Here is a 26,650-nt window from a genome sequence, read left to right as displayed (position 1 = left end):
CCATAGAACACCAGATTCGCCCCGGCAGTGGAGTTATAGATGTAGATATCTTCAAAAATGCCCATAAATATGTTGGCAAAGCTCTGGGCGAATCTTCCGGAATTCCCTTCAGTCTGATGTTGTTACATCGACTTCTATTCTCAAGGTCCTCCAATTTATCTTGACAGTCAGCTATTAGTTGTTGTTGTGAGGAGATTGTGACATTTCATCCATGTTTCCCACAATAGAGTCCTGTTGGTCCTCTAGGGTCTCAATTTTACCCCCCATGTCCACCAAATCGGAATTAATCTCTGATAAACTGTTAGTGACTGATGTGTGGATGGAATCAATCTTCTCCCACAACTTCTCAAAGTTATCAGCGATATCTTTCTTGGAGACGAGTGTGCATAGATCTGCCCTTGTGAGAGGGACATTGTTGTCTCGGGGTTGTGTGAGATCCCCCTCTGATTCCTCTTCTATCTCTGAATCTTTGGGAGTTTTATCAGATTGGGTTGTTTGAAAAAAAGAGGGCATATTGGTAGTCTTCAGCGACTTATCGCCCTTCACTGATCTCCTGGCAGCCATGGTTCTCTTTCTAAAATGTGGTTCTATTAGCCGTGGCGGTACAGACAAGTGTGCGGGGGCGTCAAGTCCCAGACAATTAATGAAAGTAGGCAAATGTTTATGTCAGCGTTAGGCAGAATATTTATTTTAATGACCTAGATCATTTCATCATATATCTGAGGTTTGGCATTCAGGCAGCGACCGAAGGTAGGGCACTACTTGATGGCATATTAATTTGCCTGAAAGCCTACCACAGGGGTCAGTGAGCTGGCTGGATACCCCCTCTATTTTATCTATGTGTTTACATTATTTTCTTGAAGAGAGTATGGTTTTTATGGTAGGGTGCCAAAGCAGGTCCCAAGGCCAGGACCACCTTCAATAGGTATAGGTGTATTTTAATCCCTTCTAACAATTCCCCCTCTGAGGACTGCAGATCTCAGTAGACAGCTTCCATATGTTGGATGATACAGTAAGCAGTGCTTTTCAAAGTTGTCTTAATTTGTTATATAGTGGAGAGATCTGTAGATCAATAGATGGGTTCCCTCAGGGGGGCTCTGAAGTGGTAAAGTAATACTATGAAAGTCCCTGTAACTGTGATGACCCATACACTGCCCCTCTCTTCCTCTCTGAGGCCTAGACACAGCCTTCTCTTCAGTACCCCATATATTTTAGAATTAAGGTAGGGGTCCTCAATATGTTCACAGAGCAGATAGCATATGAATATATGGGGAAATGTCACTGTACAAAGCTGTAGATGGGCCAAGTGTGCTTGTGTGATGAAGATTGCGCACTTACATGTGGGACAAGATGGCGCCGGCCTCCTCCTTGTAGTTCAGCTTCCCACGAGGATAACCCCTGTTCAAGCTCAATCACCACACTTTGGGACCTCCTCTCCGGTTTGTCAGGGTCTGTACAGCTGGATCGCCACTTTTAGATGCCTTTCCGGTCAGTTTGTTGCGATCGTGGGATCCGCTGTAGGCCGAAGCCCCGGCCTTTCCTGAGTATTTGCCGGTTCTCTTCGTCTGGGATATTAAAGACTCGTTCCGGAATGCTCAAAATTAGATCCGGAGTAGTAGACCACAGCTGGGCACTATCCCACTAGTAGTGGAGAAGAATTATCCCCAAATTATATGCAGGAGTGTAAAAAATAATAAAAGTTACACAGAGCTCTGGTGCTTTGCTTCTGCTCAGCTTGATGGCTTGCTCCGCCCCCCAGTATCCATTTCTTTAAGGTGACAGTACTATATGTTGCTTTTTTCTCTTCTATAATTACAGTGTTTATATCTTTTTAAAGGGCTGCACCTTATTAATCTTTACAAGTAGTATTTTCTCCTCCCTCCTTCATACATATAGAAATTCTTTACTATATTTTATTTATATATTTATTTATATTTCAGTTATATTTATATATAAGTATATCGGGGATCCTTTGTTAAAGGGGCAGCCGTGCATTACTGGGAGCTAGCTGAATGCATTTGGTGGGCTTATGATAAGGGACACATGTTACAATTATATCTGTTACATATATAGCTTAATGATCTTAGTGTCCTTTGTTGAAGGGGCAGCAGTTCACTACTGGGAGCTTGCTGAATGTAATTACATACATACATAGTAACATAGTAGATAAGGTTGAAAAAAGACTGAAGTCCATCGAGTTCAACCTATACAAATCTAAAATACTTACAAAAAGCTCCAGTTAAGCTTAAATAACCCCATTAAAATGTGACCCATTTAATACTAGCAATCATATCCATGAATTTTGTTTATATACAGAAATTTATCCAGACTATCTCAATTGGTGAGCTTATGACAAGGGACACATTATACAATTATATATGTTACATTTATAGCTTTATTCTTTTGGTATGCTTTGTTGAAGAGGCATCAGTGAACTACCGGGAGCTAGCTGAATGCATTTGGTGAGTTTATGACAAGGGACACATGTTACAATTTTATATATGTTACATATATAGCTCTATTCTCTTCATATCCTTTGTGGAAGGGGAAGCAGTGCACTACTGGGAACTAGCTGAATGCATTTGGTGAGATTATGACAAGGGACACATGTTACAATTATATATGTTACATATATAGCTTTATTCTCTTGATATCTTTTGTTGAAGGGGCAGCAGAGCACTACTGTGAGCTAGCTGAATGCATTTGGTACAAGTGAGTGTTTTTGTTTTATATATATATATATATATATATATATATATATATATATATATATATATATATATCTCAAATCAATAACAAAATAACAGCACTACTTAGTAGAAAAAATGTCAAAACAAGAAAGGGTGCAAGAGTAAGGTATCGCCTACATACCCACCAATATACAATATACAAAAATACTCAGCACTCCTAACAGGTTGCAATCAAATTATTTAATACTAATGAAATAATCATACAATTTCAACAGTATAATACATTGGAAAACTAATGTCAAAAAGACATATCAAAAAAGGGTACCTAACCTATCCTCACACAGACGTGCATACAGCATACACAGGCACACATAACACTCCCCCTTAGGCGTCCCTAAGGAGAAGAAAAGAGGCGTATTTACAAAAATTACACAGTTCAATGGTGTGAACCAAAAAGCCCAAGATCATGTGTTGATATTTTGTATTCTATATATGTAATGTAATAATGTATTAGGCTTGATTGAAGCTCACTACAAACTTTATGTGAGTGGTAATTCTTGTAATCCACATGTAATGTCACAAACTGTCAAGCTTGATTGTAGTTCAATACACACAGTTCACTACCAATATGTCAACCACCATATATATAATGACCACCTGTTATTCTGGGTCTTAAACCCTTTCGAACTGAGGTCTATCACATCAGCTTGTCGTATATCCAAGACAGCTTAAATCAGCAACACACACAGCTTAGTCACTGATTCAGTTCAAAATCTTCTGATACGAATGCGTAAGGTGCAAAACTTGCTATAATAAGTCTCACTGAGAACACACAGTGACGAGTGTCACACAGAATATAGAAATGAAGATGTATATTATAACACTTTGCAATACAATAGACACCGAGTATACTTGCTGAAATTCTGTCCGGCTTCCTGTCGGATATCGCTCTATGAACGTGTCGTCTCTCGACTCTTGCAAAGGCTCTGTCCGGCTTTGTGTAACGCTCAGTGAGCGTGATGACTTGCACCAAAGTATCGCATATATCAGTAGTCAAAGAATAATATGAGAAGGAAGACAATTTGATAACAGAAGTAATTAGAGACATGTATTCTCTATCTGAAAAATGAAATAACAATTTTGGGTTTGATGTTCCTTTTAAGAAAATTGAAGAAATAAGAAAAAAATGAGGTTATTTATGTCTAATTTACTCCTATTATAATTTTTTCTTCATTTTCTTGCCATCTTTGTTTGAAAATCAGGAATGAAAAGCTTAGGAGTCGGCCCAAATTAGGTTCAGAACCATGGATAGCTCCTGCTTATTGGTGGCTACATTTAACCACCAATCAGCTAGCGCTACTCCGGTTCTGAACCAAAAATGGGCCAGCTCCTAAGCTTTGCATTCCTGCTTTTCAAAAAAAGATAACAAGAGAACAAATAAAAGTTGATAATAGGAGTAAATCAGAAAGTTGCTTAAAATTACTGCTCTATCTGAGTCATGAAAGAAAAAAATTTGGGTTTAGTGTCCCTTTAACTTTTTTTTTTTCTATAAGGATGTTGAGATGACAAATGATACTCACAAGTATTTATTTGATTTTATCCTATTGGCTGATGATTATTCCTTTTTGAAGCCTTTTTGACTTTTTACTGTGTCCTCACAGAAAGATGGAGACGTAGACTTTGTAATAACAAGATGTGTATATATTTTTTTGTTTGTGCAAAAAACTAAATTAAAAGAAAAGAAAATGCAGAATTAGCAGAAGCCTTTTTAGAATGTTATAAGGCAGTCTATATTTCTCAAAAAAATAGATGAAGAGGCTAAAATAAAACTTTTTGGATGCCTAGTGGGAAAGCCTTTGGACCAGATAAAAGTGCTAATAGAATTGTAAAAGATATTAGGGACAGAAATAACTGATTTGCTGGTTGTGACATTTAAAGGGACAGTTTACCCCACATTTGTCTCCCCTTTAAATTGTTCCCAATTATGTATTTTACCTACTGGAATGTATTTAATTGTTTACCAGTAGATTGTTTACCCTAATTTAAGGATTTTAAATAGCTGATTTAGCTTGTGGAATCCCAACCTACACTGAAAGTTTCTATACTGGAGTTGAGGCTATTGACAACCCTATATAAACACCCAGCAGCAGGAATTAAACTACCAGTGGGTGCAGAATACTTAAAGGGACATGAAACCCCCAAAAATATTTAATGATTCAGATAAAGAATACAATTTTAAACAAAATTTCAATTTACTTCAATTATCTAAATTTGCTTCATTCTTTAGCTATCCTTTGTTGAAGAAATAGCAATTCACATGGGTGAGCCAATCAAACGAGGCATCTATGTGCAGCCACCAATCAGCAGCTACTGAGTCTATCTAGATTAGCTTTTCAACAAAGAATATCAAGAGAATAAAAGCACATTAATAGAAGTAAATTGGAAAGCTGTTTAAAATTGCATACTCTTTCTAAGTCATGAAAGAAAAAAATTGGGTTTCATGTCCTTTTAAGTAATACAATGTTAATTTTCCAGTTTTCTCAATGTTAGTATTAAAAGGACATTGTACACTAGATTTTTCTTTGCATAAATGGTTTGTAGATGATACAATTATACAGACGATCTGGTGGTGTTTTTATAACAATGTAGAGTTTTGCTTATTTTTTAATAACATTGTGCTGATTTTCAGTCTTCTAACTAAGCCCCAAAGTATCAGATTTATACCCAGGTCTACAGATTATTGCTGCTGTTTGTGTAATCTGTATTTTTACAGATTTCCAGCTTCCTCAACCCATTTCACTAGGTTACCCAGCCTAACCTCATCAGCTGTGCTAAACTGGAAGTTTATAAAAGGTTTTATACTGGATTTTTAGATCAGTATCTGCATATTCTTTTTTATAGTATTGTCTATTACGTGCAGTTATATAAAAATTGGTGTACACTGTCCCTTTAAGCTTTGTTTTACAAACATATATAAGATAAGGAAGCAGGTGTGTGTACATAATAGTGATATAACAAGATCTGATATTACCAGCAAGTTCAACCCATTTCAATAGGCTGTGGTTTAACCTTTTACCGCCGTTATGCCGTTGTATTCCATCACAACGGCGCTGGGCTTTAAAGCCGTTATGATGGAATACAACAACATAGCCAACGGCTGTCCTGATCGCGGTCTGGAGGGCGTTCCTAGCGTCATAGGGACGCCCCCCAGACCCGATCCCATCATTGAAATTTCGCAATAGTTTGCATGATGCGTGATTTCAATTTGTCTACATCGGAACATTGTTCCAATGTAGACTTTATAACCCGGTCACGAAAGGGTTAAAAGCACAATACCAGCTAATTCATATACATAAATAATCTAACTGGCAACATGTCTGAGAACATAGCTACTCAAACAAATTTATTTGCCAACCAGTATCTGTCGGCTAATCCAAGTTCACATCACATTAAGAAAAACACCCCACTGACCTAACTGAAACGATAAAGGGACAGTACAGTAAACATAGGTTTTTTTCACTTAAAGTGAAAGTCAACCATAGCGTTTTTGAAATGCTAGGGTTGACTGTTGAAACAAATAAAGGGCACTTTCATTCATGAAGTATAAGATACTTCATGCAGAAAGTGCCTTTATTGGTTTCAACTGGTCGCCATTCTTAGCTGCTATGGCAGCCCACGGCCAAGAATTTATTTTTTTTGCTAAGAAGTGACGTTTTCACCTCTTAGCCAATAGCCGTGCGGTAAAGCCGGTTTGGCGCCCATGGGAGCCAGATTTACTGCACGGCTGTAGGCTAAGAGGTGAAAATTATTCTCAGATATGAAGGTTAAAAATCATGTAGTTAACAATTATAAATTATACTTAATATATATAAATATTTGATGTCAAAAGAAAGCCCTATTTGTCTTCTATAAAATCATATACAGAGGCATCACTGCAATAACATGAACGTAGCTGGAAGCGATCAGGATCGCTTCCACCGCTTGAAACCCCTGACGACGTACACATATTATATAGCGTTTTTCTCGCCATTAAATAGACTTTCTAAATATACCATTATTTTCATCATATCTTATAATTTACTGTATAAACATTTATAAAATATGATGAAAAAAAGAAAAAAACACACTTTTTCAAACTTTGACTCCCAAAATCTGTTACACATCTACAACCACCAAAAAACACCCATGCTAAATAGTTTCTAAATTTTGTCCTGAGTTTAGAATTACCCAATGTTTACATTTTCTTTGCTTTTTTTGCAAGTTATAGGGCAATAAGTACAAGTAGCACTTTGCTATTTCCAAGCCATTTTTTTTTCATAATTAGCAATAGTTACATTGTAACACTGATATCTGTCAGAAATCCTTGAATATCCCTTGACATGTATATATTGTTTTTTAGTAGACAACCCAAAGTATTGATCTAGGCCCATTTTGGTATATTTAATGCCACCATTTCACCGCCAAATGCGATAAAATAAAATAATTGTTCACTTTTTCACAAACTTTAGGTTTCTCGCTGAAATTATTTACAAACAGCTTGTGCAATTATGGCAGAAATGGTTGTAAATGCTTCTCTGGGATCCCCTTTGTTCAGAAATAGCAGACATATATAGCTTTAGAAGGCCGCTAAATGCTGCTGCACACCACATGTGTATTATGCCCAGCAGTGAAGCGGTTAATTAGGGAGCTTGTATGGTTAATTTTAGCTGTAGTGTAGTAGACAACCCAAAGTATTGATCTAGGGTTTAGACCCATTTTGGTATATTTCATGCCACCATTTCACCGCAAAATGCGATCAAATAAAACATTTTTTTAACTTTTTTCACAAACTTTAGTTTCCACTCTGAAATTATTTACAAACAGCTTGTGCAATTATGGCACAAATGGTTGTAAATGCTTTTCTGGGATTCCCTTTATTCAGAAATAGCAGACATATATGGCTTTGGATTGCTTTTTGGTAATTAGAAGGCCGCTATTTGCTGCTGCGCACCTAGGGTTGCCACCTCAGCCATGTTTTCATGGACACTTTATGAGTCACACATGCTGCAGGGTGTGCAGAGGGAAACATGCTGCTGGACAGCACAAAAATAGTGACCCTGGACAGCACTATTCATGTTCCTCCCTGCAGCATGTGTAACTCTTAAAGGGACACTGTACTCAAAAAATTTCTTTCGTGAATCAGATTGAGCATGAAATTTTAAGCAACTTTCTAATTTACTCCTATTATCAAATTGTCTTCATTCTCTTGGTATCTTTATTTGAAATGCAAAAATTTAAGTTTAGATTCCGGACCATTTTTGGTGAACAACCTGGGTTGTCCTTGCTGATTGGTGGATAAAATCATCCACCAATAAAAAAGTGCTGTCCAGAGTACTGAAATAAAAAAAAAGCTTAGATGCCTTCTTTTTCAAATAATGATAGCAAGAGAACGAAGAAAAATTGATAATAGGAGTAAATTAGAAAGTTGCTTAAAATTGCATGTTCTATCTGAATCACAAAAGAAAAAATTTGGGTTGTGTCCCTTTAAGGGTCCAGGAAAAGATGGCGGAGATGGAAACCCTATGCGCACCACACGTGTATTATGCAGTCCAGCACTGAAGGGATTAATTAGGGAGCTTGTAGGGTTAATTTTAGCTTTAGTGTAGATAACTAGTATTATATATATTTGTTATAAATAACTCATTGTTATTCCTGAAACTATTCGAAATATAACAATCCGACCTGGTTATATAAAAGTTTTATAAACCACTGTTAGCAATTGCTATCTTGGCTGTAACAGGTAAATTATTGGCCATCTAGGCGGTTCCCCGTCACGTGACACAAGGGCATATCATTAACGTAATAATACGCAACCCTCTCTTATACCACGTGACAAGGATCCACCTAGCCAGCCAATCGCGTACGAGTTAATTTAACGTGACGCCACAGCTCGCTCCTTTTTGTCACGGTCTGTGTGTCAGTAGCTTTCTCCCTGATGAAGTAGTGAGTGCGGCTGACCGTTATACCGAAGTTCTCTTTCGTCTACTACTCTAGACTACCGCCTCTGTACGTTTTTTGGAAGGCTCCGGTCGACTCCACTCTCTGCTGTGTACAATTTGGGAGGTGAAAACCAGGCCCTGAATTGCAGTAATGGCGTCCTCTATGCGCGCTGTGGAAGCCCGTGCTCGCTTAAATGACGGTATAATTGATTAATCTTGCATTAACTTTTTTTTATTTAAAAAATATATACAATTGTGAAGTAGTTTTGTGTGTTATGAAATATGGTAGCACAAAGCTAGCGAGGCCATGGCCTGACATTGCACAGGGCCTGAGGCAATTGTCAGGCATGCTACTCTGGCTTTTTAAAACTCTTCGTGTAGATAGATATATATGATATAGATATATATGATATAGATATATATATATATTTTTTTTTTTTTGCAGGAGAGGAGATCATATAATCGTGTAATAGGGGTTGATGAGGTTCTCTGCCGTTGTAGGCCTGAGATCAGTCCCCGCCTTCTGTATAGAATGAATAGGAATTCTTGCTCCTTTTTAAACGGGTCTTAAAGGGATACTAAACCCATTTTTTATTTTTGTCTTTCATGATTCAGCTAGAGTGAGATTTTAAGCACCTTTCTAATTTACTCCTATTAATTTTTCTTTGTTCTCATGTTATCTTGATTTGAAAAAGCAGTACTGTAAGCTTTAGAGCTGGACCATTTTTTGTTCAGAACCTGGGTAGCACTTGCTGATTTGTGGCTAAATGTAGCAAACCAATCGGCAAGTGCTACCGAGGTGCTGAACTAAAAATGGGCTGGCTCCTAACCTTTTTATTACTGCTTTTTCAAATCAAGATAACATGAGAACAAAGAAATTGATGTTAGGAGTTAATTAGAAAGTTGCTTAAAATTGCATGCGCAATCTGAATCATGAAAGAAAAAAAATTGGGGTTAGTATCCCTTTAAACACTTAGCGATTGTAATCCTAAATTTTAGCTTTATATAATTTTGCATTACTCTCTTTTGCCTGCTTTCCTGCAATTTGAATGGACAATGGAGCTTAGGAAAGCAAAATAGCCGAGGCCAACTCAGTGTACTTCTGTAACAAGTTTAGATTGGTTGCTTTGAAGATTAGTGCAGTTTGCCCATCATTTTTTTTTTTATATTATGTTTAATTTAACTTTCTTCTCTTTTCAGCTATTTTAGATTATAAAAATGCTTCAAGAGAACTAGACTTCTTTGGTGGCCCATCCTACGCAAGGGAAAGGTAATGCAGACTATAGAGGAACCTGCTTTATTAGGGGTTGACAACAATCTAAAATGTTACCCCTTATTTCTTGGTATGGCTCAGGGTTGAGTTTACCTATACTTTTCTTCCATGGCTGGACAAACATCTAGAGCCAGGGAGCAAATTAACGTTTTTAAATATGGGAAAGTTTAGCTTTCCCAGTTACCCTTTACTACAGTATCTAGGAATATGCAAACTACCAAATTTGCATGTTTTGTAAAAATCGGTCTCCCTTTGAAATAAAATCACTAAAGGTTTGATATAAAATTATTTCCTTGGGTTTTCTATGCTTTCTGTTTCACCGATCAGCGACCAGACTGTTAGATGTGTACCATTTAAGTGTTTGGTTTGCTGCCACATGATTTTCCTCATTAATTTGTATTTCAACCTTCTCAATCTCACTTTACCTATTTTCTGCAAAAAAAGCAGATATGGAAACGACAATACTGAAGTCTTTGGCATACAATTATCATTGAGACCGTACCTAATGTTTCAAACACTATCATTGAGCATATAGTTTATTCTTTCTGCTTGTCATACCTTCAGGGGCAATGTGCTTTTGAAGTTAAAGGGACATAAGCTTTTTGCATGTTGTAATAGCATATTTGCTCCACAGTACATAGCAGCTTTAAAGTAAAGGTAAACTTTGAACAAGAGCGTTTTTAAAAAAACTATTAAAAACGGGGGCACTTTCATTCATCAAAGTTTACAAACTTTGTACAGTGTTTCTTTCCACTGCTACAGCAGCTTCCACCACCTAGAGATCCTCTATTCACACGTCCGCAATGACTAATCCGGCTTCCTACAATCACAGCTTTCTCCCCAGTGTAGTCATTGCCTGAGGCCATACTGTGATTGGAGGAAGCCGGATTAGTCATTGCTGACGTGTGAATAGAGGATCTCTGTGGGGGAAGCTGCTGTAGCAGTGAAAAGAAAAAAGGTAATTTTTTTTAGCTAAACGACTGCTTTGTAAACTTTGAATGAACATGCGCCTGCTTTTAATAGTATTTTTTAAAAAAAACAGGCTTTCATTCACCAAAGGTTTACCTTCACTTTAAGGACTACGTTTTGCTTTCTCTATCTGAATCGTGAGAGAAAATTTGGGTTCAGTGTTTATCTTTTGTATGACATTTTAACATAAGAGCTTGTCTTCTGTTTACTTTTTAACATGTACAGCAAAGTTTTAATTTGTATCACATTTATTTCTCATAAGCAGATGTGATTCATGTCCACAGCTGTCTAAATTTCAAGCACTGTATAGCTAAGAAACCAGGCACAAAGAAAAAAGGGACATAAAAACAGTTCCTGTTTACTTAAAGGGACATAAAACAAGTTGGAATAGACAAAATATAATATGTACTTTTATTGGATACTAAACCCAATTTTTTTTTTCATGATTCAGATAGAGCAGCAACTTTTAAATTTACTCCTATCAAATTTTTTTCACTTAATATCCATTTAAAAAGCAGACATTTAAAATTTTGAAGCCAGTCCGTTTTATGTTCAGCACCCTGGATAGCCCTTGCTTATTGGTGGCTATGTTTAGCAAACCAATAAGCAAGCATAACCCAGGGACTGAACCAAAAATGGGCTGGTTCTTAAAGTGAATGTAAATTTTGATGCTAAAGTGCCTGGTTTTTAAAACACTTAAATTCATCAATTTACATTTCACTCGTGTTGTGAAAAAACTTGCCTTTTAAACTTGACAGCAGCTCCAGCTTCTAGTCGTCGCGAGCCATTTCTGATGTCAGAAATGGATAGGTCATCATCCAGTCATGCCCCCCCCCCCCCCCCGGGAATCAGTGTCTGATTCAATGCTGTGATTGGAGGAAGCAGGATTCCTCATTTAAACCCAGGAAGAGGCTTTGCAACGTGTGGAGGAAGCTGGAGCTGCTGTCAAGATTGAAAGGAAAGTATAATTTTTTTTTTCAACAGGAGTGAAATGTACATTTGAATTATAAGTGCCCGTGTTTGTAATCAAATTTTATTAAACAGACACTTTAGCATCACAATTTACATTCACTTTAAGCTTTACATTCCTGCTTTTTAAATAAAAAAAGCGAACTAAGAAAATGAAATAAGTAAATTGGAAAGTTGTTTAAAATTGCATGCTCTATCTGAATCATGAAAGAAAAAGAATGGGTTTAGCGTCCCTTTAATAACTTTACCTGCAAATTTATAATGCAGTGCCTCGCCATCAACCCATTCTATTAAGTTTCCTAATTGTAAAGCCCTAACTCCCACATACATTTCCTTCTAGGCTGTATCTATTTTGGTAGAGTGCAAAAGTGAAAAGGGATTGTCTGCTGGAGCATGCCTAAAAGCTGTGAACTCAGCTAAAATACAATGCCTGTCTAAACACTGATAAGGGAGAGTAGAATTTTCCATGCACCATGGCTAAGTATTTTTGCCTATTTTTTTTTAAATTCCTTGCCAGCAATTTTTTTTTATTCAAGCTAAATACAAAGGGTAAAGGTTAACCACTTTGTGCATGTGATTGGTTGCTTGAGCTTTACATGGCTTGAAGTAGTTTTGGGCTTGGGAGAGGCACATTATCTTAAAAAACTTTTTTCCTCAAAAATGAAACTTATGTGTTCATTACTTTTGAGTGTTCATATACCTTCCCTATATATTTTTTTTTTTATATTTGGATGTATGGTCACCTGATAAGAATATAAACTGCTTGCATGCAGTCTAAACATTATGCATGGCAGCGAAAAATGTGCCTCTTGTCTAGCTTCCTGGCAAACAACCTTGGAGACAGCAGAGCCACTAACTTATCAGTTTACAGCTCGGCTGCATAATGCCAGCTTGTTTGCACTTTTGTTACTGGACACAAGCTGGTGTAAGCTTTAAATGTAACCTGGCAGATCATGTCATCCTTGGTGCACGTGAGCAGATGGGTACAGGCAAAGCAGTTTTTATTAGTGCAGTAATTGATATCTTTGAAGGGGGGTGGGATTCTTATATATTAAAAGTAAAATTAAAGACTAGATGCTTAAAGGGGCTTGATACCCAAATGCTAAAGCAAAGCTGTAAAAAAGATGGCTAGAAAATATCACTTGAACAGCTCTGTGTAAAAGATTTTAGCTTAAAATTTCCTCTGTAGCCACATCATGTAAAGGGACTTTAAACAACCAATCAGGATGCTATTCCTTGGACTTGCAAGGGAGTGTGCATCTGGCATAGCTTATTTTCCATCTTATTTTAGTGAAGTTTCATGAGAACACAGTAAAGCAGTGTAACAGGCAGCACTGATGAAGATGGCTTTTTTTCTCAACATGTAGCTGAAGGATTATTGTTCACAACACGTAATTTTGAGGTAAAATATCTTTTTTTCTTAAGATACGATGAGTCCACGGATTTCATCCTTACTTGTGGGATATCGCCTCGTCAGCAGGAGGAGGCAAAGAGCACCACAGAAGAGCTGTATATATAGCTCCTCCCACTCCAGTCATTCTCTCTGCCTGTTAGTGATAGGAAGAGGTAAAGTGAGGTGTTTAGTTTCTTCAATCAAGAGTTTATTATTTTTAAAATGTTACCAGTGAGTGCTATTTTACTATAGGGTGTAGCCGTATTCTTTGTCAGCCTCTAGTGTAGAGCTACAGGTGGCTTTAAAGCAATGGGAACTGGTGGGACTTAACCCTCACTGTGCCTCCCATACTAGTGCTGCCCTTCTGGTGATGATGGTCTTGGCATATAACTACTAAGGCCTTTCTGTGTCCACAGACCTACAGGAGGGAGAAGACCTCTTGATACTGTGAGATGTGTCATGCTGTCACTCAGCATAGAGGTAAGTGCAGCCTTTATTTTTCTGGGCCACTTGCTATCTCAGAAATGGCTGTACTTTAATCTGTTGGGGAAAACATAGGCTCTCTGGGAAGGGCTTTCCTGTGTAAGAGTGTGGGGTTGTCATGGGTCATGTCAACAGGCACTATAGTTTATTTTCACGTCTGGAAATGAACTGTTACTGTGTGGGCTCCCTATAGGTCACTGCCTAATGTGTACTGGGGACTGACGCTGGGGATGTTACCGGAGATTCCGGTTCATGGCTGTGTTTTTTTGGGCACTTTGCCAGATTTCAAGTGGCGACAAATACATGTTACGGCAAGCATTCAAGTTTGAAAATTGTACTGTTCTGCTATGCAGGGTTACGGCGCTCCTTCTCGGATGGCTTAGGTGACGCCCACGAAGGGTGGGGCTTCTTTTGGCATGCTGGGGCTCAGAAATTAGCCGAGCAGTGTACTTTCACTTCCGGAAATCTGACTGCCTGTAGGAGCTGTTGCTAGTGATGCCAAGACCGCATGGTTGCGAACTAAGCAGGCAGTCTTGGGCGTTGTAGGATCGATCCGGACTTGTGCCTGAGTGGTCAGTGGACCGTGGGGGCAGGTAGGCGCCTCAGCAGAGCTGTTGAGGCAAGGTGCTGATACTTCTTAGAAATCGTCTAGCTGTTTTACACTAAAAAAGTAAGATTGTTAGACGGTTCATTTTTAAGCACACAATTTTTTTGTCAGGATCTGATATACTACAAATATTTGTTCTGTTATGCACTGGGCATTTTGGCCATAAATTGTAAAGGTAAACAATCCAAGCATACAATTTTAAAGGGACAAGACCAATTTTTTGCTTGCTTTTTCTGTTATGGATTCAGATGATGATCAGACTGTAACATGTTCCATGTGTTTGGATGCCACTGTGAAACCTGTTCCTTTCTTTCATGTAATTAACAAGAGTCCATGAGCTAGTGACGTATGGGATATACATTCCTACCAGGAGGGGCAAAGTTTCCCAAACCTTAAAATGCCTATAAATACACCCCTCACCACACCCACAAATCAGTTTTACAAACTTTGCCTCCAAGGGAGGTGGTGAAGTAAGTTTGTGCTAGATTCTACGTTGATATGCGCTCCGCAGCAAGTTGGAGCCCGGTTTTCCTCTCAGCGTGCAGTGAATGTCAGAGGGATGTGAGGAGAGTATTGCCTATTGAATGCAGTGATCTCCTTCTACGGGGTCTATTTCATAAGGTTCTCTGTTATCGGTCGTAGAGATTCATCTCTTACCTCCCTTTTCAGATCGACGATATACTCTTATATTTACCATTTCCTCTACTGATTCTCGTTTCAGTACTGGTTTGGCTTTCTACAAACATGTAGATGAGTGTCCTGGGGTAAGTAAGTCTTATTTTCTGTGACACTCTAAGCTATGGTTGGGCACTTTATTTATAAAGTTCTAAATATATGTATTCAAACATTTATTTGCCTTGACTCAGAATGTTCAACTTTCCTTATTTCCAGACAGTCAGTTTCATATTTGGGATTATGCTTTAAATTATCATATTTTGTCTTACCTCAAAAATTTGACTTTTTTCCCTGTGGGCTGTTAGGCTCGCGGGGGCTGAAAATGCTTCATTTTATTGCGTCATTTTTGGCGCGGATTTTTTTGGCGCAAAAATTCATTTCCGTTTCCGGCGTCATACGTGTCGCCGGAAGTTGCGTCATTTTTTTGACGTTATTTTGCGCCAAAAATTTCGGCGTTCCGGATGTGGCGTCATTTTTGGCGCCAAAAGCATTTAGGCGCCAAATAATGTGGGCGTCTTATTTGGCGCCAAAAAATATGGGCGTCGCTTTTGTCTCCACATTATTTCAGTCTCATTTTCATTTGCTTCTGGTTGCTAGAAGCTTGATGTTTGGCATTTTTTTCCCATTCCTGAAACTGTCTTATAAGGAATTTGATTTATTTTGCTTTATATGTTGTTTTTTCTCTTACATATTGCAAGATGTCTCACGTTGCATCTGAGCCAGAAGATACTACAGGAAAACCACTGCCTGCTGGATCTACCAAAGCTAAGTGTATCTGCTGTAAACTTTTGGTAGCTATTTCTCCAGCTGTTGTTTGTATTAATTGTCATGACAAACTTGTTAAAGCAGATAATATTTCCTTTAGTGATGTACCATTGCCTGTTGCAGTTCCCTCAACATCTAAGGTGCAGAATGTTCCTGATAACATAAGAGATTTTGTTTCTGAATCCATAAAGAAGGCTTTGTCTGTTATTTCTCCTTCTAGTAAACGTAAAAAGTCTTTTAAATCTTCTCTCTCTACAGATGAATTTTTAAATGAACACCATCATTCTGATTCTTTGGACTCTTCTAGTTCAGAGGATTCTGTCTCAGAGATTGATGCTGATAAATCTTCATATTTATTTAAGATGGAATTTATTCGCTCTTTACTTAAAGAAGTACTAATTGCTTTAGAAATAGAGGATTCTAGTCCTCTTGATACTAATTCTATACGTTTGGATAAGGTTTTTAAAGCTCCTGCGGTTATTCCAGAAGTCTTTCCTGTTCCTAATGCTATTTCTGCAGTAATTGCTAAGGAATGGGATAAATTGGGTAATTCATTTACTCCTTCTAAACGTTTTAAGCAATTATATCCTGTTCCGCCTGACAGGTTAGAATTTTGGGACAAAATCCCTAAAGTTGATGGGGCTATTTCTACCCTTGCTAAACGTACTACCATTCCTACGTCAGATGGTACCTCGTTTAAGGATCCTTTAGATAGAAAAATTGAATCTTTTCTAAGAAAAGCTTATCTATGTTCAGGTAATCTTCTTAGACCTGCTATATCATTGGCTGATGTTGCTGCAGCTTCAACTTTTTGGTTGGAAACTCTAGCGCAACAAGTAACAAATCGTGATTCTCATGATATTATTATTCTTCTCCAGCATGCTAATAATTTCATCTGTGATGCCATTTTTGATATTATTAGAGTTGATGTTAGATTTATGTCTCTGGCTATCTTAGCCAGAAGAGCTTTATGGCTTAAGACTTGGAATGCTGATATGGCTTCTAAATCAACTCTACTTTCCATTTCTTTCCAGGGAAACAAATTATTTGGTTCTCAGTTGGATTCTATTATTTCAACTGTTACTGGTGGGAAAGGAACTTTTTTACCACAGGATAAAAAATCTAAAGGTAAAAACAGGGCTAACAATCGTTTTCGTTCCTTTCGTTTCAACAAAGAACAAAAGCCTGATCCTTCGTCCTCAGGAGCAGTTTCAGTTTGGAAACCATCTCCAGTCTGGAATAAATCCAAGCCTGCTAGAAAGGCAAAGCCTGCTTCTAAGTTCACATGAAGGTACGGCCCTCATTCCAGTTCAGCTGGTAGGGGGCAGGTTACGTTTTTTCAAAGAAATTTGGATCAAATCTGTTCACAATCTTTGGATTCAGAACATTGTTTCAGAAGGGTACAGAATTGGTTTCAAGTTGAGACCTCCTGCAAAGAGATTTTTTCTTTCCCATGTCCCAGTAAATCCAGTGAAAGCTCAAGCATTTCTGAATTGTGTTTCAGATCTAGAGTTGGCTGGAGTAATTATGCCAGTTCCAGTTCCGGAACAGGGGATGGGGTTTTATTCAAATCTCTTCATTGTACCAAAGAAGGAGAATTCCTTCAGACCAGTTCTGGATCTAAAATTATTGAATCGTTATGTAAGGATACCAACGTTCAAGATGGTAACTGTAAGGACTATATTGCCTTTTGTTCAGCAAGGGAATTATATGTCCACAATAGATTTACAGGATGCATATCTGCATATTCCGATTCATCCAGATCATTATCAGTTCCTGAGATTCTCTTTTCTAGACAAGCATTACCAATTTGTGGCTCTACCGTTTGGCCTTGCTACAGCTCCAAGAATTTTCACAAAGATTCTCGGTGCCCTTCTGTCTGTAATCAGAGAACAGGGTATTGTGGTATTTCCTTATTTGGACGATATCTTGGTACTTGCTCCGTCTTTACATTTAGCAGAGTCTCATACGAATCGACTTGTGTTGTTTCTTCAAGATCATGGTTGGAGGATCAATTTACCAAAAAGTTCTTTGATTCCTCAAACAAGGGTAACCTTTCTGGGTTTCCAGATAGATTCAGTGTCCATGACTCTGTCTTTAACAGACAAGAGACGTCTAAAATTGATTACAGCTTGTCGAAACCTTCAGTCACAATCATTCCCTTCGGTAGCCTTATGCATGGAAATTCTAGGTCTTATGACTGCTGCATCGGACGCGATCCCCTTTGCTCGTTTTCACATGCGACCTCTTCAGCTCTGTATGCTGAACCAATGGTGCAGGGATTACACGAAGATATCTCAATTAATATCTTTAAAACCGATTGTTCGACACTCTCTAACGTGGTGGACAAATCACCATCGTTTAATTCAGGGGGCTTCTTTTGTTCTTCCGACCTGGACTGTAATTTCAACAGATGCAAGTCTCACAGGTTGGGGAGCTGTGTGGGGATCTCTGACGGCACAAGGAGTTTGGGAATCTCAGGAGGTGAGATTACCGATCAATATTTTGGAACTCCGTGCAATTTTCAGAGCTCTTCAGTTTTGGCCTCTTCTGAAGAGAGAATCGTTCATTTGTTTTCAGACAGACAATGTCACAACTGTGGCATACATCAATCATCAAGGAGGGACTCACAGTCCTCTGGCTATGAAAGAAGTATCTCGAATTTTGGTTTGGGCGGAATCCAGCTCCTGTCTAATCTCTGCGGTTCATATCCCAGGTGTAGACAATTGGGAAGCGGATTATCTCAGTCGCCAAACGTTGCATCCGGGCGAATGGTCTCTTCACCCAGAGGTATTTCTTCAGATTGTTCAATTGTGGGGGCTCCCAGAGATAGATCTGATGGCCTCTCATCTAAACAAGAAACTTCCCAGGTATCTGTCCAGATCCCGGGATCCTCAGGCGGAGGCAGTGGATGCATTATCACTTCCTTGGAAGTATCATCCTGCCTATATCTTTCCGCCTCTAGTTCTTCTTCCAAGAGTAATCTCCAAGATTCTGAGGGAATGCTCGTTTGTTCTGCTAATAGCTCCGGCATGGCCTCACAGGTTTTGGTATGCGGATCTTGTCCGGATGGCATCTTGCCAGCCATGGACTCTTCCGTTAAGACCAGACCTTCTGTCACAAGGTCCTTTTTTCCATCCGGATCTGAAATCCTTAAATTTAAAGGTATGGAGATTGAACGCTTGATTCTTGGTCATAGAGGTTTCTCTGACTCCGTGATTAATACTATGTTACAGGCTCGTAAATCTGTATCTCGAGAGATATATTATAGAGTCTGGAAGACTTATATTTCATGGTGTCTTTCTCATCATTTTTCTTGGCATTCTTTTAGAATACCGAGAATTTTACAATTTCTTCAGGATGGTTTGGATAAGGGTTTGTCCGCAAGTTCTTTGAAAGGACAAATCTCTGCTCTTTCTGTTCTTTTTCACAGAAAGATTGCTATTCTTCCTGATATTCATTGTTTTGTACAAGCTTTGGTTCGTATAAAACCTGTCATTAAGTCAATTTCTCCTCCTTGGAGTTTGAATTTGGTTCTGGGAGCTCTTCAAGCTCCTCCGCTTGAACCTATGCATTCATTGGACATTAAATTACTTTCTTGGAAAGTTTTGTTCCTTTTGGCCATCTCTTCTGCTAGAAGAGTTTCTGAATTATCTGCTCTTTCGTGTGAGTCTCCTTTTCTGATTTTTCATCAGGATAAGGCGGTGTTGCGAACTTCTTTTGAATTTTTACCTAAAGTTGTGAATTCCAACAACATTAGTAGAGAAATTGTGGTTCCTTCATTATGTCCTAATCCTAAGAATTCTAAGGAGAAATCATTGCATTCTTTGGATGTTGTTAGAGCTTTGAAATATTATGTTGAAGCTACAAAATCTTTCCGTAAGACTTCTAGTCTATTTGTTATCTTTTCTGGTTCTAGGAAAGGCCAGAAAGCTTCTGCCATTTCTTTGGCATCTTGGTTGAAATCTTTAATTCATCTTGCCTATGTTGAGTCGGGCAAAACTCCGCCTCAAAGAATTACAGCTCATTCTACTAGGTCAGTATCTACTTCCTGGGCGTTTAGGAATGAAGCTTCGGTTGACCAGATCTGCAAAGCAGCAACTTGGTCTTCTTTGCATACTTTTACTAAATTCTACCATTTTGATGTATTTTCTTCTTCTGAAGCAGTTTTTGGTAGAAAAGTTCTTCAGGCAGCGGTTTCAGTTTGAATCTTCTGCTTATGTTTTTTGTTAAACTTTATTTTGGGTGTGGATTATTTTCAGCAGGAATTGGCTGTCTTTATTTTATCCCTCCCTCTCTAGTGACTCTTGTGTGGAAAGATCCACATCTTGGGTAGTCATTATCCCATACGTCACTAGCTCATGGACTCTTGTTAATTACATGAAAGAAAACATAATTTATGTAAGAACTTACCTGATAAATTCATTTCTTTCATATTAAAAAGAGTCCATGAGGCCCACCCTGTTTTGTGGTGGTTATGATTTTTTTGTATAAAGCACAATTATTCCAATTCCTTATTTTATATGCTTCGCACTTTTTCTTATCACCCCACTTCTTGGCTATTCGTTAAACTGATTTGTGGGTGTGGTGAGGGGTGTATTTATAGGCATTTTAAGGTTTGGGAAACTTTGCCCCTCCTGGTAGGAATGTATATCCCATACGTCACTAGCTCATGGACTCTTGTTAATATGAAAGAAATGAATTTATCAGGTAAGTTCTTACATAAATTATGTTTTTTGCGCTTCCTGCATTGAGGGCTTTACACTATAGACACTAAATTATTTTTTGATAAATCTTTGCCTAAGGTGGATGCTTCTCAAGAGCCTACGGATGAGATGCAGAGTATGCCGCAACTTTCTCCCCAAGCGTCACAGCCCCTAACGCCCGCTCAGGCGGGACCATGTATTTCGCCATTTTCTGCTGCTTTTACATTAAAGGACATAGCTGCAGTGATGTCCTTCTCTTTCTGATGCGTTATCTACCCTTCCCATATCGCACGGCAAGCGTACACGAAGGGACAATTATGTGGTTCATGCAGTCTCTGATACTAGTATGGCGATTGTGGAAGTACCCTCCCGGGTTTCTGAGTTGGAGGGTACGGAAGTCCTATCTGAAGGTGAACATTCTGACTCTGGAAGTGCTTTGCCCCTGACTGATTCTGAAGTAGTGTCTTTCAGGTTTAAGCTTGAACAACTCCGCTTATTGCTGAGGGTGGTATTGGTTACTCTGGATGATTGACTCTAGTGGTTCCTCCAGAAAAATTGACTAAATTGGACAGATACTTGGAAGTTCCATGTTATTCAGATGTCTTTCCAGTTCCAAAAAGGACTTCAGAAATTATTGCAAAGAGTGGGAGAGACCAGGCATTCCTTTCTCTCCTTCTCCCATTTTTAAAAAGATGTATCCTGTAGCCGCCGCTATTAGGGATTCCATGCAGACAGTCCCTAAAGTGGAGGGAGCTATCTCTACCCTGGCCAAAAGAAATACTATTCCCATCGAGGATAGTTGTGCTTTCAAAGACGCTATGGATAAGAAGTTGGAGGGTCTTAAGATTTACGTTCACCAGGGATTCCTATTACAACCAGCGGCCTGCATTGTTACCAGTGCAGCCGCTTATTGGTTTGGTGCTCTGGAAGAGTCTCTTAAGACAGACTCCTTTGGAAGAGGTACATGAACGGATTAAAGCTCTTAAGTTAGCTAACCTGTTTATTACGGATGCTTCTCTGCAGATTACAAAATTGGCGGTTAAGAGTTCGGGCTTTGCCATCTTAGCACGCAGGGCCTTATGGCTGAAGTCTTTGGTCTGCGGATGTGTGATTCAAGTCTAAGTCTACTTGGAGACCGAACCAGTCTTGCAACAAGGGTAAACAATCCAAGAAGCCTACTGCTGTTTCCAAGTCAGCATGAATGGTCGGCCCCCGATCTGGGACCGGATCTAGTGGGGGGGGCGGCAGACTCTCTTCGTCCAGGCTTGGATAAGAGATGTTCAGGATCCCTGGACGCTAGAAATTTGTGTCTCAGGGATATCAGTTGGTGGTCAGGAACTCTTCCCCCAGAGGAAGGTTTCTTTTTCGATTATATGCAGACCAGATAGAGGTGTTCTTACGTTGTGTAGGAGACCTCTTCCATGGGAGTAATATTCCCTGTTCCAATAAAGGGACAGGGGTTTTATTCAAATCTTTGTAGTTCCCAAAAAAGAGGGAACATTCCAACCTATTTTAGACCTCAAAAGTCTGAACAAGTTTCTCAGAGTTCTATCCTTCAAGATGGAAACTATTCGTACCATTCTTCTATTGATCCAGGAGGGTCAATTTATGACTACCGTGGATCTAAAGGATGCATATCTTCATGTTCCTATCCACAGAGATCATCACAAGTGCCTTTCTGGACAAACATTTTCAGTTCGGCTCTTCCTTTCGTCTGGCCACGGGACCCAGAATTTTCAAAGGTTCTGGGGTCTCTGCTGGCTTTTCTAAGACAGCGGGGCATTGCAGTGGCGCCTTATCTGGACGATATTCTGATCCAGGTGTCTTATCTAGCAAAGTCTCATACTGACATTGTCCTGTCCTTTCTGAGGAATAACGGGTGGAAAGTGAATCTGGAAGTGAGTTTGCTGGTTCCACAGACAAGGGTTCCTTACCCGGGAACTCTAATGGACTATCCATGAAAATCTTTGACGGAGGTCAGAAAGTTAAAGATTCTGAATACATGCCGAACCCTTCAGACCAATCCTCGGCCGTCAGTGGCTCAGTGCATGGAGGCGATTGGATTGATGGTAGCGGCAATGGACATCATTCCGTTTGCTCGTTTTCATCTCAGACCTCTGCAACTGAGTATGCTCAGACAGTGGAATGGAGATTATACAAATTTGTCTCCTAAAATAAATCTAGATCAGGAGACAAGGGACTCTCCTCTTTGGTTGTTGCTGGATCATCTATCCCAGGGGACATGCTTCCGCAGACCCTCATGGTTGATAGTGACAACGGACGCCAGCCTGATAGGATGGGGAGCAGTCTGGAACTCTGAGGGCTCAGGGTGTATGGACTCGAGTGGAGTCTCTACTTCTCATCAATATACTAGAGTTGAGAACAATATTCAATGCTCTTCAGACGTGGCCTCAATTTGCTTCGGCCAAATTCATCAGATTCCAGTCGGACAACATTACGACTGTAGCTTACATCAATCATTAGGGAGGAACAAGGAGTTCCTTAGCAATGACAGAAGTAGCCAAGAAAATACAGTGGGTGGAGTCCCACTCTTTATCTGTCAGCGATCCACATCCCGGGTATGGAAAACTGGGAAGTGGATTTTCTGAACAGACAGACATTTCATCTGGGAGAATGGGAACTCCATCCAGAGGTATTTGCCAACCTGATTCTCAGATGGGGCAGGCCGGAGTTGGATCTTATGGCATTTCGTCAGAATGCCAAGCTTCCGAGATTCGGGTCCATGTTCAGGGATCCCCAGGCCGAGCTGATGCCTTACAAGTGCCTTGGTCTTTCAGCCTAGCTTATGTGTCGTGTCCCCCCCCCCCCCATTTGCTCTCCTTCCCCAGGTGATTGCTCGCGTCAAACAGGAGAGGGCATCAGTGATCCTCCTCTCTCCTGCGTGGCCTCGCAGGATTTGGTATGCCGATCTGGTGGACATGTCATCTCAGCCACTGTGGAAGCTTCCATTGAGGAAAGACCTTCTCACTCAGGGACACTTCCATCATCCAAATCTAGTTTCTCTGCAGCTAACTGCTTGGAGATTGAACGCTTAATTTTATCTAAGCGAGGGTTTTCTGATTCAGTCATAGATACCTTGATTCAGGCACATAAACCTGTTGCTAGGAAAATTTACCATAAGATATGGCGTAAATATCGGTGTGAATCTAAGGGCTACTCATGGAGTAGGGTTAGGATTCCCAGGATTTTGTCTTTTCTCCAAGGAGGATTGGAGAAAGGGCTGTCAGGAAGTTCCTTAAAAGGACAGATTTCTGCTTTGTCCATTTTGTTACAAAAGTCTGGCTGTTCCAGATCTCCAGTCTGTCAGGCTCTGACTAGAATCAGGCCTGTATTTAGACAAATTGCTCCTCCTTGGAGTTTGAATTTAGTTCTTAATGTTCTTCAAGGGGTTCCGTTTGAGCCTATGCATTCCATAGATATTAAGTTATTATCTTGGAAAGTTTTTTTATTTTTGGTTGTTATTTCTTCTGCTCGAAGAGTATCTGAGCTTTCGATTTACAATGTGATTCTCCTTATCTTTTCCATTCGGATAAGGTGGTGTTGCGAGTCAAACCTGGTTTTCTTCCTAAGGTTGTTTCAAATAAACATTAATCAGGAAATTGATTCCTTCCTTGTGTCCTAATCCTTCTAAGAAGAAACGGCTGTTACATAATTTGGACGTGGTCCGTGCATTGAAGTTTTACTTACAGGCAAGTTAGGATTTTCGTCCATAGTCTTCTTTGTTGTTTTTTCGGGGAAACGTAGGGGTCAGAAAGCTACGGCTACCTCTTTGGCTGAAGAGTATCATCCGTTTTGCATATGAGACTGTTGGACAGCAGCCTCCTGAACGAATTACGGCTCATTCCACTAGGGCTGTGGCTTCCTCGTGGGCATTCAAGAATGATGCTACTTGGTCGTCTCTTCACACTTTTTCCAAATTTTCCAAATTTGATACTTTTGCCTCATCTGAGGCTGTTTTTGGGAGGAAAGTTCTTCAAGTAGTGGTACCTTCCGTTTAGGTTCCCTGTTTTGTCCCTCCCTTTTCATCTGTGTAATATAGCTTTTGGTATTGTATCCCACAAGTAAGGATGAAATCCGTGGACTCGTATCTTTTAAAAGGAAATATATTCTTATCTGATATGTTTCTTTTAAGATACGATGAGTCCACGGCCCGCCCTGTTTTTATGAGACAGGTCTTTATTTTTGTTAAACTTCAGTTACCTCTGCACCTTGGCTTTTCCTTTCCCTTCCTAACTTCGGTTGAATGACTGGGTTGGGAGGGAAGGGAGGAGCTATATATACAGCTCTGCTGTGGTACTCTTTGCCTCCTCCTGCTGACCAGGAGGCAATATCCCACAAGTAAGGATGAAATCCGCTGACGTATCGTAAAAGAAACAAATTTATCAGGTAAGCATAAATTTCCTTTTCCCTGTTCTTGTCCACAAATGCACTTGGTAATAAGTGGCTTTTAATGCTAAAGTTCACAAAGTACAAAATGTGCATACATGTATCCCAGACATGTAATTTTTTTTTCTTTAAAGGGTCATTAAACTGTAGTTATAAAATACAAGGTAATTTTTTATTGATGTTTATAAATGCAGAATCAATGGAAACCCACCTTAGTGAAGAAATAGCGTTCTGTATGAACACAAGCTTGAGTGCTCCGCTATGCAGTAATTTACTGTACATGGTCAAGACTACAAATACTGGGTCCATTTGTATCCTTTCTTGATTGGTCAGCAAAGGGTGGTGAAGCTATGGGAAAAATGGCACTCAAAAGCATAAAAATACCTTATTTAGAAAAGAGAAGCTGCACAGTATGTTGCAAAATGTTTCTGGTTTGAGGCTATTTTTATACAGCTTCAAATCTTTGTTTAATGTCCCTTTTTTTACTTGCATATCACAAACTTCAATTAATGTGGTATGTTAGTTTTATAATTGGATTGATCCAGATAAAGCCATTGGGAATTCTAAAATGTATCAAGATACTAGAAGTGAATCTTGGTAACCCAGTAAATCTTTGCCTCCTAATTAACTTGTTCAGTGCCATACTGGACCGACAGAAGTGTTTGCATACTTGAAGCACAATATTGTTTCAGACTGGTTATGGTATGCCTTCAACTATCTTGTTTGCTTATGTAAGCAGTCAAGAAAAATATTTAACAAAATGCACAAACTTTAAAAAGTTGATAAATGTCAACTAATGCTTATACTATGCCTTTGCATTATGCTCATACACATTATTTTTCTCCTCACAGCGAATTTTCCAGGTTTGAACCTTATGAGTCTTATGACTTGAGGTCTTCTCTGGTTGGGCAAGATCTGTACAGATCTGGCTATGGTAATAGTGATCTCAAACGCAACAGCTTCGGAGATAGTTTTGGTGATCGCTATGAAAACTACCGGAATAGCCTTGACACTTTTGAAGGTAGAAACCAGGGCAGGTACTCACGTCAAGCATTGAGGAATGATTATAAGGATGGCAGATTTTCTTCACCCTACAATAAGCCTTCAGCTGTAGGCTCTCTGGGGAGAGGAATGCCTGGTTTTCATGGCAGTGCATTTGGCAGCAGCTTTGCTGCTTTTGGAGGACCATCACGAGGCAGAGGTCGTGGCAGAGGAGTAAGTACAGAATCTTTCCGATTTTCTTTTGATAAGTCACTTTGTCCATTACAAGACCAGTACTTTAAAATGGCATATACTGTCCATGCTGTAGTAGTAACAACTCAACATTTTTGTAAACCATAGTTTACCCTTGGTTTAAATAGCTAAAAACTTGCTTGCATAATAGAAATTCTTTCTATTATGAAAGAAGGGCAACACTGCGTTAAAGGATATGTAATTTTCCTTCACAATCACGTCCTTGCCAGTGTGAGATGACTAATTTTTAAAGGTTGAGTGTATTGAGGGTCGGAAATAATTGTCAATTGTATGAAATTGAACTTGGTAGTTTCTAACACTTAGTGTACTATGATTTTTTTTTTTTTTTTTTTTTTTTTAATTCATTGCACCTTTATTGGGCTTATTTTACATTCCTTTTTTATTCTGTACAAGTTTCCCTTTTAGAAAATGCTAATCATAGTTCTAAGTTTAAACTATGGAAAACTTAACATCTGTCTCGGGTCAAGTCATGTATAAAATA

The 26,650-nt window shown here is 39.1% G+C and overlaps 1 protein-coding gene across 1 annotated transcript in view; it reads left to right on the top strand.

Annotated features, from left to right (window-relative positions):
• The first annotated feature begins 8,588 nt into the window (after window positions 1-8,588).
• LOC128641392 (DBIRD complex subunit ZNF326) overlaps window positions 8,589-26,650 on the top strand; it is a 68,956-nt gene continuing 50,894 nt past the window's right edge. Inside the window, exons 1-3 of the mRNA XM_053694018.1 lie at window positions 8,589-8,868; window positions 9,869-9,938; window positions 25,767-26,130. Coding sequence (XP_053549993.1) covers window positions 8,820-8,868; window positions 9,869-9,938; window positions 25,767-26,130 — 483 coding nt within the window. The 5' untranslated portion in view covers window positions 8,589-8,819. The remainder of the gene's footprint in view (window positions 8,869-9,868; window positions 9,939-25,766; window positions 26,131-26,650) is intronic.

The sequence above is a fragment of the Bombina bombina genome, chromosome 10, assembly GCF_027579735.1.
Source record: "Bombina bombina isolate aBomBom1 chromosome 10, aBomBom1.pri, whole genome shotgun sequence".
Taxonomy (NCBI): domain Eukaryota; kingdom Metazoa; phylum Chordata; class Amphibia; order Anura; family Bombinatoridae; genus Bombina; species Bombina bombina.
This window is presented reverse-complemented; position numbering and strand designations above follow the sequence as displayed.